At 48.2% G+C, this 13117-nt stretch overlaps 1 protein-coding gene across 1 annotated transcript in view; it reads right to left on the reverse strand.

The window, feature by feature from the left end:
* The window catches only part of MUC16 (mucin 16, cell surface associated), a gene marked incomplete at its 5' end in the record, with an annotated part of 78960 nt that overhangs the window by 46615 nt on the left and 19228 nt on the right, over positions 1-13117 (reverse strand). Inside the window, 3 exons of the mRNA XM_082623241.1 lie at positions 11225-11344; positions 12563-12686; positions 12871-13065. Of these exons, the coding sequence (XP_082479367.1) occupies positions 11225-11344; positions 12563-12686; positions 12871-13065 (439 nt within the window). The remainder of the gene's footprint in view (positions 1-11224; positions 11345-12562; positions 12687-12870; positions 13066-13117) is intronic.

Consider the following 13117-nt stretch of genomic DNA (forward strand, 5'->3'; position numbering starts at 1 on the left):
GGCCACGGCTCACGGGCCCAGCCGCTCCGCGGCATATGGGATCCTCCCAGACCGGGGCACGAACCCGTATCCCCTGCATCGGCAGGCGGACCCTCAACCACTGTGCCACCAGGGAGGCCCCCCAGCACCACTTATTGAAGAGGCTGTCTTTTCTCCATTGTATATTCTTGCCTCCTTTATCAAAGATAATGTGACCATAAGTGAGTGGGTTTATCTCTGGGATTTCTATCCTGTTCCATTGATCTGTATTTCTGTTTTTGTGCCAGTACCATACTATCTTGATGACTGTAGGTTTGTAGTATAGTCTGAAGTCTGGGAGCATGATTCCTCCAGCTCTGTTTTTCTTTCTCAAGATTGCTTTGGCTCTTCAGGGTCTTTTGTGTTTCCATACCAATTGTGAAATTCTTTTTTCTAGTTCTGTGAAAAATGGCATTGGTAGCTTGATACAGATTGCATTGAATCTGTATATTGCTTTGGGTAGTAGAGTCATTTTCACAATGTTGATTCTTCCAATCCAAGAGCATGGTATATCTCTCCATCTGTTTGTATCATCTTTAATTTCTTTCATCAATGTCTTATAGTTTTCTGCCTACAGGTCTTTTGTCTCCTTAGGTAGGTTTATTCCTAGGTATTTTATTCTTTCTGTTGCAATCATAAATGAGAGTGTTTCCTTAATTTCTCTTTCTGATTTTTCATCATTAGTGTCTAGGAATGCAAGAGATTTCTGTGCATTAATTTTGTATCCTGCTACTTTACCAAATTCATTGGTTAGCTCTAGTAGTTTTCTGGTAGCATCTTTAGGATTCTCTATGTATAGTATCATGTCATCTGCAAACAGTGACAATTTTACTTCTTCTTTTCCAATTTGGATTCCTTTTATTTCTTTTTCCTCTCTGATTGCTGTGGCTATTCGGGGTCTTTTGTGGTTCCATATAAATTTTAGGATTTTAAAATTCTATTTCTATGAAAAATGTCATTGGAATTTTGATAGGGATTGCACTGAACACTCGTAAACTGTTGGTGTTCATGTAAATTGGTGCAGTCACTATGAAAAACAGTCTAAAGATTCCTCAAAAAATTAATAATAGAACTACCATATGATTCAGCTATTTCACTTCTGGGCATTTATCCAGAGAATATCAAAACACTAATCTGAAAAAAATATATGCACCCCTCTGTTCCTTGCAGCATTATTTACAATAGTCAAGATATTGAAACAACCTAAATGCCCATCAATGAATGAAAGGATAAAGAATGTATGTGACACACACACACTGGACTACTACTCAGTCATGAAAAATATGAAATCTTGCCATTTGTGACAACATGGGTAGATCTAGAGGGTATTATGCTAAATGGAATAAGTCAGACAGAGAAAGTCAAATACCATATGATCTCATTTAGTTGTGGAATATAAAAAACAAACATAAATAAAATACTGCATAAATAAAACCGAATTAAAAAAAATAAGTGAACAAACTAAACCAAACAAAAACAAAAACATAGGTACAGAGAACATAGTACAGGTTACCAGAAGGGAAATGGAATGGGTGGAGGATGAAATGAGTTAAGAAGATCAACCCTATGGTGATGGAGGAAACTAAGCTTTTGGTGGTGAGCATGCTGTAGTATATATAGAAGTCGAAATATAATGTTGTACACATGAAACTTATATAATGTTATAAACCAATGTTACCTCAATAAATGAAAAAAAAAACCCACACAGTTCAAGCATCTCCTCCTCTGGAAAGTCTTCTTTAAAGCTGTGATATTGTAATTTATAATAAGAAATATGTATTTGGTCTTTGTCCCCATTTCGGGCAAAGAGCTCCTAATACCATTGGAATTTCCTGCATGATGAGAGCAATAAGGGTGCCTTTTGTCATGTTAATGAGGTGACTTTTAAAATTGATGTATAGTTGATTTACAATATTATATTAGTTTCAGATGTATAGCCTAGTGATTCAGCATTTCTACAGCTTATATATACTCCATTAAAAATTATTACAAGAGGGCTTCCCTGGTGGCGCCGTGGTTGAGAGTCTGCCTGCCGATACAGGGGATGCAGGTTCATGCCCCGGTCCGGGAAGGTCCCACATGCCGTGGAGCGGCTGGGCCCGTAAGCCATGGCCGCTGAGCTGGCGCGTCCGGAGCCTGTGCTCCGCAACGGGAGAGACCACAACAGTGAGAGGCCCGTGTACCGCAAAAAAAAAAAATTATTACAAGATAACAGCTATACTTCCCTGTGCTATACAATATATCCTTGTTGCTTATCTATTTTATATTGGGTTGGCCAAAAAGTTCGTTTGGTTTTAAGCAAAAATAAAAGGCACATTTTTCATTTTCACCAAGAACTTTATTGAACAACGTATTCATTAACCGAACGAACGTTTTGGCCAACCCAATACACAGTGGTTTGTATCTCTTAACCCCCTACTCCTAACCTGCCCCTCACCCCTTCCCTCTCACCTTTGGTAACCACTCTTTTGTTTTCCATATTGTTGAGTCTGTTTCTCTTTCACATATACATTCATTTATATATTTGTTTAGATTTCACATATAAGTGACATGATTTCACATATAAGTGATATCATACAGTATTTGTCTTTCTCTGTCTTATTTAGCTAAGCATAATATTCTGTAGGTCTACCCATGTTGCTGCAAATGGCAGAATAATACACCATGATCGAGTTGGATTGATTTCTGTGTAAATGCTCCCAGAAGCCCTGACAGAGATAAGCAAATGGAACAAGAACATTGGGGACATTACTCCCAAGGACACACAGCCACCAATGCCAAGAACCCCAGCACACACACACACACCCCTGCTGAATGGCACTAAGTTATCCACATAATATAATAATTTGTTATCATTATTTCCACCCTATAAGCTTCTGGGTTGGAAGGAGCCAGCTTCCTAGAACCCAGGGGAGGAGAAGAGTCTGTGATAAGATAGGGCCATCCCAGTCCCCCTCATACTGACTGGCTGAACCCCTAATAAGAAGGCACATATCCTAAAGAGAGGTGGCCTTATGCACAGCCTGAATCCTTTGGGGACTTCAACTAGAAGAAGCAAGAAGTTGCCTCCTCCTCTTGCCCCAAGGGTGAGCAGGGATTCAGCTCCGTAGCGGCAAGGCTCTGAGTGAGGGTCCACATCCAGTTCTGTTGTGACCCGACTTCTCTGGGGCCTTCTGTCCTATCCTAAGCAGAATGCTTCTTTCTCAGGGTCCAGGTTAGGGTGCTTTCTGCCCTTAAAGCTCAGTAGAGGGGAGGGGACCTCTCAGATGCAGGTAGCACTCATCCAGGTCCCACTGAGCTAAGTGCTCAAACATGCAAACTAGCACTCGAAAATGAATACAAGGAAAGTGCAATAGGGATGCAGCGAACTGCAGGTCCAGAATTTATTGTCTCCTGGGGCTTCCTGGTGTTATTATCTTTAGTCACTGGTTCTGAATGGCTCCAGAGGGTCACAGGCCTGCACTGGGTGTTTTCTATATGCCTTGTTAGTCAGTGAAATTATTTCCATTTTACAGATGGACAAACTGAGGCACAGAGTGGCAACACTTTCCAAGGTAATGTAGCTAATGGAGGGCAACGATGATGACTGGGTCTATGTTTTTTGGACTCCCCATCCCACTGCCGGTTGCTGCCGGGAGTACCTCTTTGTTTGGTTGCATCCACCCTGCCAGGTCCCAGATACCAGAGGCCTGGTCCTTCCTCCCTAGCAGGCAAATTGCAGGCTCTCTCACCCCTAGAGCTGAGGAGCCAGCCTTGCTTATAAGTAGCAGGGGTGCAGTCAGACATAAATGGCTTCCTTTGAGGTGGCGGTTGAGGGCAAGACCCCCAGACTCCGGGGGATCTTGCAGGAGTTTGCCCTTGATAACCCAGGGGATGATGACTAGCCTACAAAGCTTAGGGACTCAAGGTTTAAAAAAAAAAAAAAAGACCCTACAGCTATACTACTTCTTAACCATAATGATAGGTTTGATCTCTTTCTTCTAAAGTCTGTCAATCTGACTTTTTCTTGTTCTTCTTTAATTTGTTTCATTCAGCAAACCTAAAATATTAGGTAAATACATCTATTGTGATAACCCTATCACAATATTCATTAAATAAACACATGTATGGAAATATGTTCTTAGGATTCTGAATATTTAACCAGAAAAAAACTTGGAGTTTTGTTACACATTTTAAATGTCAATTCTTATTTTTGTAAGATTAATACATTTATATTTCTAATAAATTTCTAACATACTTTTATCCAAAAAAAAGGATGAGGAGGATGGAATAAAAAGCAAAAATGAAACTGACTGTGACGATGAGGGTAATAAATCTAGGAAGTAGGGAGTCTCAGACAACTCAGAACAGATCCTGAAACAGGAATGCAGCCAGAATTCAGAATTCCTGCTCATCCACCCAGGGGAAAGCTGCCCACCCACACCGCCCACGACACCACAGAAGGCAGAGGCTCATTCCTTGTAAACTGAGTGATGCTGGAAGGAGGCAAAGCCCAGGGCTTTTCCTTCATCCAGGTGGGTTTCTTCCCAGCATGGGGGGCTGTGAACTGCCTGGGTTGTAGGCTAAGGCATGGTTGCTGCTGGCAATTGTGTTTCTAAGAGACAGTTTCTACACTGTTGGTGGGAATGTAAATGGGTACAGCCACTATGGAGAACAGTATGGAGGTTCCTTAAACAACTAAAAATAGAGATACCATGTGATCCAGCAATCCCACTCCTGGGCATATGTCCAGAGAAAACCATACTTCAAAAAGATACATGCACCCCAATGTTCACTGCAGCACTATTTATTGATACAGTAGCCAGGACATGGAAACAACCTAAATGTCCATCGACAGAGGAATGGATAAAGAAGATGTGGTACATATATACAATGAAATATTTCTCAGCCATGAAAAGAATGAAATAATGCCATTTGCAGCAACATGGATGGACCTAGAGATTGTCATACTGAGTGAATAAGCCAGACAAAGACTAATATCATATGATATCGCTTGTATGGAGAATCTAAAAAGAATGGTACAGATAAACTTATTTACAAAATAGAAATAGAGTCATAGGTGTAGAAAACAAACTTATGGTTACCAAGGGGGAAATGGGGGGAGGGATAAATTGGGAGATTGGGATTGACATATACACACTACTATATATAAAATAGATAACTAATAAGGACCGACTGTATAGCACAGGGAGCTCTACTCAATAGTCTGTAATGACCTATATGGGAAAAGAATCTAAAATAGAGTGGATATATGTATATGTATAACTGACTCACTTTGCTGTACACCTGAAACTAACACAACACTGTAAATCAACTATACTCCAATAAAAATTTTTAAAAAGACAGTTCTTTGTCCCTGAAGCGTCCTCCAAGGTTCATGCCCCAGATCAGCCATGTTCTCAGAGACAGGCTGTGAAGAAGATAGGGACTCAAAAATTAAGCTGGACATTGTCCCCAAGAATGTCCCCAAAAGGAGAAGCTGGACCCATGACAGGATTGGGGACAGAGCCCTGGCTGAAGTGGGGGGGCATGTGGGTACACAAACCCAAGTGCTCTTCCAGAGGGCCCTGTGAGGATGGAGGCGGGTACAGAGGGAGAGGGGGCAAAGCTGGATGCTTCTCTAAGAGCCTCAGGAGAGTTGAGGACTGAGTTCATCCTGGGGCTCTGAGAGGAGGTTGCCGCTGTCAGAAAAGATGTTTTGCTTGTCTTCATGCCAATGCTGGCAACCTGAGCTTGGGTTTTACTTTGGACAGTGCAGATGAACTAGCATCCCCTCAGGTTATCAAGGCATCTGTCATGACTGGGGAATGAGGCTGCAGACCAGTAGTCTCCTCCTCCTTTATTCGTGCAATGAATATTTACTGCGTACCTACTATGTTCCAGGTACTGGGACAGGCTGCCTTACACATAACTGGTCATAGGGTACAATGTATTTCTTATTATGGATCCCCGTCTAAAAAGTCTGCTAGATGCTCCTGCCTCAGCTCATCCTCTGCTATCCAGCTCTGCCTGGCTTCCTTCCCAACCCCATCTCTTCTCTCATCACTGGGGTCACTGGGAGGTTGGCGGGGTCTGAGTTCACAAGGGAGCTGGTGTCAGTATCACTGGGGATTTACAGAGCCAGGTTTCCTGGAATAGAGGCCCAGCTCTACCACGGACCAGTGACTTGACCTTAGGCAAGTCACATAGCTAACAGTGCCTCGGTTTCGGTTTCCTTATCTGCAACGTGGAAATGATAATGGTATGTACTTCATCAGGTCGCTAAGAGTACTAAATGAATTAATCTATGCAAAGGGCTTAAAACAGTGTCCAGCACACGACAGTGTTCTCGATTGTTGTATGAATATGATTTGTCAAAATTCACCAAAGACTGAACTTTATGTGAATTAAACTTTAAAAATACAAAATAAAATTAAATTAAAAATAATAAAATAATAAAAATAATATTATTACAACTCATTTTAGCATAGCACTTATCACAATATTATTTATTATTATTATTATTAGAGGGAGGAGGTAACTTGAATCAGAGTTACTCTTAGGGAGTGGGTCAGAATCAGAGAAAGTGGGGACCAGGATAAGAATCAATGTTGGGGAGCAGGGGTCAGATTCACTGTATACTGGGGAGTCACAAAGCTGGACGCCCAAAGGACAGCTGTCCCAGAACAGCCCTTGTAAGGGGCAGCGTGGTCCAATGGAGGTAGATGAGACTGGTCAGTGTGGGATGAGAGGTCCAGAGAGGGTGGGGGACAGCCAGGCAGGTTGCCCCACTGCAACGTCTGTTCCCTTGACTGTTGTGAGGCCCGGCTCCACGCAGGTATGGGGTCAGACGAGCTGGGGCAGCTCCTTGGGCATCTCCTCCCAGGCATGGACCCAGCAGAGGGGTGCAGGGAGGGGGCACCCAGCCCAGGACAGCAGGGGAAATGCCAAGCCCATCCCCACCTGCAGGAGGGGCCTCCGATAATGGGCAGAGTCCACTGCTCCCCTGCCCTGCTGGCCCATCCTGCACCTACAAGGGACTGCTGGTGGGGGTGCTCCTTTGGGGATTTCAGCACCAACTGTTCCCCAGGGCAGAAGTCCTATGTGCCCTGGAAGGAGAGACCTAAGGGCTCTTCTTCCCACCTGAGAAAAGTGAGGACATGTTGCCAGGAGAGAAAGAGGAGGAGCCCCTGCAAGAAAAAAAGAGCTCTCTCTCTCTCTCTCTCTCTCTCTCTCTCACACACACACACACACACACGCACTCTCCCACATACTTTTGCACACATGCAAATTCAGTAACACACGCACACACACACACACAAATGCACGCACACACACAGCTGGAGCTCAAGTCCTGGAGTCCTGGATTTCATCCTGGTTCTGCCCCAGCTCACTTCATGGAGCCTCAGTTTCCCCATCTTTAAAGCAGAAATAACATCAGAGCACATCTATCCCCATGTTGCACTGGGTTTCACTGGGATGTGTTAGTCATGGACCCACAGCAACAACGTCCTCCCCCTTCAAGTCTTTGCTTCTCAGGGAGCCTTCCCCCAACCCCGCCCCACTGAAAAGAGCAACCCGCCCCCCAACACACTCCAGCATCCCAGATTCTCTGTCCCAAATTTTTCTCCTTATCACCTTCTTAATACTTAAATACCTAATTTACTTACTATTGTTATGGGTTATGGTCTGTCTCCCCCTGCTAGAATATCAGCTCAGCAAGGATCTTTCTCTTGCTCACAGCTGGCCTGGCATTTGCCTCCCACAGCTCTGGGCTTATGATGCATTAAGGTCCCTGGGGACAGCTCTGAGCCCTGAGCAGGGGCAGGAAGGTGAGGAAGTGGGCTGGTACCTGTGCCCAGAAGCCAGACCTGGATAGTGGGATGCAGACTGTGGTGTTTGGAGTCAGACACTGGGTTTGAAGCCCAGATCTACCCTGGTCACATGAGAAACCTTCTTTGAGCTTCTGTACCCTCACCTCTGAAATGGGGATGGCCATTCACATTGCTCTGGAACTTTGGGTCTCCCTGGAGGCGGGAGGGGTTCATTTACCTGCTCGCCTGGGGCAACCTTGGGAGCATCAAGTGACCAGAAGGACAACCTAGGTATAAAGAAGCCCAGGGCTGCCCTGCCTGCCTGCATCCAGCACCTTCCTTTTGGGGGAGGCCACACAGTAACTGGAAAGAAAGGTGACTCTATTCCTTGTGATCGGTAGGAAACATGAGCAAACCTTTCCTCTTTTCCTGGAGCTGAGTCATAGGTGGTGAAAGATTCTGAAATTCTGGCCAGAGCAAGTTACACTCTGGAACCCACCTCTCAGCTCCAGATACCCTCCACGCACACACCTACTCCCTCCAATGCCCTGTCCCTTGATAATCTCCCTCCCTGGACCTCGGATATCAGCCAAGCCTGGACTGGGGCGATGACTGTTGTCCAGGGACCCAGGAAGGGGCTCAAAAACACAGCAAGATCTTTATGCTGTCAGGGTACTGCTTGGAGGGGCAATGGAGAACAGTTATCTCCCCTGGGGGAGGTACTCAAGGGCCAGGAAACAGCCAGGAGAGGAGAAATCCTCCTCAACCCTCAGTCTCTTCCCAGGCAGAGGGTAAAGGTCAGGACTTAGGAATCATCTAGAAATGGGTGTTCAGATCAGTGCTGTGTGACTTTAAACAAAAGGCTCAACCTCTCTGAGCCTCAGTTTCCTCTTCTGTAAAATGGGAAGCAGTATGCCCCTATTCTCACCCACACAAGCTCAATCCAGATAACGCAGGTAAAAGCCCTGGCACATACATCTCCATATCCCCTCCCTCGTGCGTATCCCTCCCACCTTCCCTATCCTACCGCTCTAGGTGGTCACAGAGCACCGAGCTGATCTCCCTGTGCTATGCAGCTGCTTCCCACTAGCTATCTATTTTACATTTGGTAGTATATACATATATATATATATATATATATATGTATAGCTGATTCGCTTTGTTACACGGCAGAAACTAACACAACATTGTAAAGCAATGATACTCTAATAACAATGTTAAAAAAAAAAAAGTCCTGGCACATAGTAGGCACACAATACAAAATGATGATTATTGCAGTCCTCTGGGATCTTGGGGTGTTTCAGCCACAGGGGCAAAGAGGGAAAAAGCACAGGATGCAGATGTGGATGAAGATGCACCAGATGGGTCCAGGGTGGAGGGAGAGGTGAGTGGGGAGTGGATCTCCCCCGGCTCTGGAATTTTTTAAATTACTCTTTGGGGAGATAGAAACTCAGAGAGGTTAGGTGTCAAGCCCAAGGACACACAGCCTGTCAGCATTGGATTTAGATTTCTTTTCATCTCTGCCCAGGGATTAAGGGAGTCTTTCCCAGCGTTAAAGTCAAGAGTCCTGAAGGATGTCTGAATTGATATTCCAGGGGGATCCCTGCCCTGACAGGCGTCCTGTTTACTGTGGAATTGATGGGGAATTGGGGAGGGGTGTCAGCCCTTAGTCCAGGCAACCAGCCCTCACTGGGGCAGGAGCAAGAGTCTGCTCAGTTTAAACAGCCCTCAGCATCAGACTCTGAGGGAGCCTTGGGGTCAAAAGCAGTTAAACAGCCTCTGTGATGACGTGTTTTGGGGACAGCTCAGGGGGACACGCCCAATCAGAGGTGGTGGAATTGTCTGGTACAAACCCACCCACAATTCAGGCCATTGTGTGGGCGCCTTACAATGGCATCCAACCGCAAAGCTCTTCCAGGGGCAAGAGCTGGCCTGGGTGACTCAGGGCTGGGGAGCTGGGGGGCCCTCTCCATCTGCTTCAGGAGCTGCAGCGAGGCCTGAGTGGGTGAGGAGGCGGCCCACCTACTCCGGGTGGCTCCTGGGCTGCCAGTGTCCAGGGCCTGAGGTCCTCAGGATGGGGAAGCAGGATGACCCCACCATCACTCTCCTTCAGGCCTTAGTGGCTTCCATTTCCCAGACAAGCACTGAGGACAGTCCTTTCTCCTGGGAGGAGTAAACGAACAGATATTTAAGCACCTGGCACATAGTAGATGCCCGTTCTCAGGTTGTCTTGGACACCAGAGCGGTTTGGCTGGAAAGCCCTGACTTCCTGCCCAAGGAGGCAGCTGGAGTAAAACAGTCCGGGGGTCTAGGCAGCCCTGGAGCCACACGTGGAGGATCTTGGACCTTCTTTCCGTTGGGGGGAGAGCCCAACACCAAGCTGGACCCCCAGCTTTTCCTGAGGCCAGTGAGTTTCTCTGGGTAGCCAGACCCAACCTGATCTTGCAGGTGACCAACAGGCCTGCAAAGTGCCCCTTGAGAGCCAAGAACATACCTCCCCTAAACCCTCACAGTCTGCCTTTCTGCTCCCACCCCTCCCCTCAGCATCCCCCCTTCAAGCAGCCCAGTTGTGCTCACATCACATTGAATGACCCAAACACACCTTGCACCTTCCTGCCTCCTGGCCTCTGCCCACCCATTCTCCCTGCCAGGAGTGCCCTTCTCCTTCTTCCACTAATTGCACCTGTAGAAATCCCTGCCAGCCAAACGCCACCCTGCAGTTTAGGCAAACCCTCACCTCCAGAACCCCTAAGGTGGCAAAGCTCCTGCTCAGCCTTGTACCAAGAGAGCCTGGGCACCCCTCTGCCTCGCCCACCAGCCTGGAACTCCTGCAAGCCTGGGACTGTGACTTGCTCATTTCCCACCTGAGAGCTGAGCACAGGTAGTGGGATCAGAGGTGTCAATAAAAAAACAAAACAAACAAACAAACCCAGATAGATAACCAATAAGGACCTACTGTATAGCACAGGGAACTCTACTCAATATTCTGTGATAACATATATGAGAAAAGAATCTAAAAAAGAATGAATGTATATGTATAACTGAATCACTTTGCTGTACACCTGAAACTAACACAACATTGTAAATCAACTGTACTCCAATAAAAAACAAAAAAACCACACCCACACCCTAGGGAATAAACATATAAGTGAGCCAGCAAAAGAAGAGGTGCCTGGGTATCTCTGATCCAGCAATATTTAATTCACGATGCAGCCACTGTGTGAAGTCTCCCAGTCAGTTTGGAAAACATAGCCTCACCTGGCTGGCTGTGATGGAAGCCTTTGCTGAAAAGCAAAATCCCTTGTGGCTGCCCCTGGGCGGGGGCTTGGGAAGCTGAGGAGCCTGTCACGTCTGCCTCTCTTTTCCAGGAATCTGTCCGACTCCTCCGCTGCCCCCAGCTCAGCCCGGCTTACCTGGCCCACAGGTGAGGAGGAGGGTCATGGTCAGAGCCAGCAGCTGCCCTCGCCGATGGCGCCCCAGGTGTGCAGGGCTTTCCCTGCCCATGCTCCTGCCCACCAGCCCGGGAAGTGCACCTCACCCCGAATGAGTCCCAGTGACTGAACCCAGCCCAGTCGAGCCAGCTGGGCTCCTGGGAGGGCGTTGAGGACACGCCTTGCTGAGCTTCCCGAGGGGGCAGGGCCTGCCCTAGGGGGAAGCAGTGGCTCCGAGGCTGGCAAAGGTCAGCTGGCATTATTCAGTGCCCTCGTGGCGACTAACGCCTGCCGACTGATACCCTCTGTGAAGAGGGGCACAGGGGATCCCCACCCACCAGACTCAGCCTGGCTCCCGAAAAGCCTGTTGCCAGACCAAGAGACACCCCCCTACCCCACCCCTCCCCCTGCCCCCCACCCAAGGGTCCGGCTGGCCTTAAAGGTGAACAGGAGACTGACCATAGATCTCTCCTAATCTTTCAAGTCCCCTGGGTTCTACCTGACAACTTCCTGCTCAGGGGCTAGCACCACCAGACCGAGCTGGGTGGACCCTCCCTGGGGGAGGCGCGGCTGGCTCCCAGGGTTTTGGAATGTGCGGAGTGGGAGACTGCATTCCCACGTGGGAACTCCCTGGCTGCCAGGGAAGCAGAGGGCCGGGGTTGTTGTCCGCTTGGGGAGCCCCTCAGAGCTACCCTGTGTCCCCCCTGTACCCCTCCAGGCCCCAAATGGCCAGCATGGGGGCTGCAGTGCTCACTCCCCAGCCAAGCCCTTCGGCGGCCCCAGGGGCAGAGAAGAGCAGGACGGGCTGGCATGGGATTCTGCTTCCTCCTTGACAAGGCTGCAGCCTCCAGGGATTCTTGTCACCCCAGGCCTGGGCTGTTACAACAGCTGCCCTGCTCCCCCGCCGTCTGCCAAACAGATTTTGCCAGGGCGACCCTCCTTAGCTACGTGATCCCCAGTGTCCCCCATGCTCCTCCCTCGTCCAGGCGCTCAGGGGACCCTCACCCTCCCTCCTGGCCCACCCCTCAAGCCTCTAACAGCCAGACAGGTGGGTTTATCTTCTCATCCAGGGGACGGCACACACGGGTGTGAAGGTGGCAGGCAGTGGCCACCCCACGAAACCTCACATCTCACCTGCATCTGGTACCCAGAGCCAAACTCCATGGACCTGTAGCCAAGGCGAGCTTATCTGAACAACCCCCACCCCCACCCCCCGGTCCTTCATGCTCAATGCGGTGTCCTGCTAACCTACTCTCCACCTTTCTTGCCCGGATGCCGTTCACTCGCTCTCAGCATAGACACACTGTGCTGAGCCCCTACCACACTTCAGGCATGCAGCCTGGCCAAGATGGACAAATGATCGAGGTGGGGTGGCAGAAGCATAGAAGTCTGTGGGAGACACCAGTCCCAGACTGGGAAGGGGCAGGGGATCAGGAAAGGCTTCCTGGAGGAGGTGCCACGTACACCAAGTCCTGAAGGATAAGCTGAAGCCAGCTGGGCCAGGGGAGGTGGGGAGTGGAGAAAGGAGTGTTCCAGGGAAAAGACACAGTGTTAGCAAAGACTGGAGGCAGGAGGAAGCAGGAAGTGGAGTCTGGCTTTTGTCCAAACCCCCTCCCTTTGTTGTCTACCCGGGCACCTCCTCCCTTCCTTAAGGAAACAATCAGAAACAGAGGCCAAGCTAGAGGGTCCAGTGGAAGGTCGCAGTGGTCAGCTCCCCGCACCTCACAGAGGGGAAAATTGGGCACCCAAAAAGTACCAGGACCAGCAAGATCAGTGACAGAGCTGGGATCAGACCCCAGATCCTTGGACTCTCCGAACTCTGCCTATTTAAGCGATTTAAATCCTCTGTCTCTCCAGGACATGACAACGAGCACC

Source organism: Mesoplodon mirus, assembly GCF_964341445.2.
Source record: "Mesoplodon mirus genome assembly, chromosome: 5".
In the NCBI taxonomy this organism is placed as follows: domain Eukaryota; kingdom Metazoa; phylum Chordata; class Mammalia; order Artiodactyla; family Ziphiidae; genus Mesoplodon; species Mesoplodon mirus.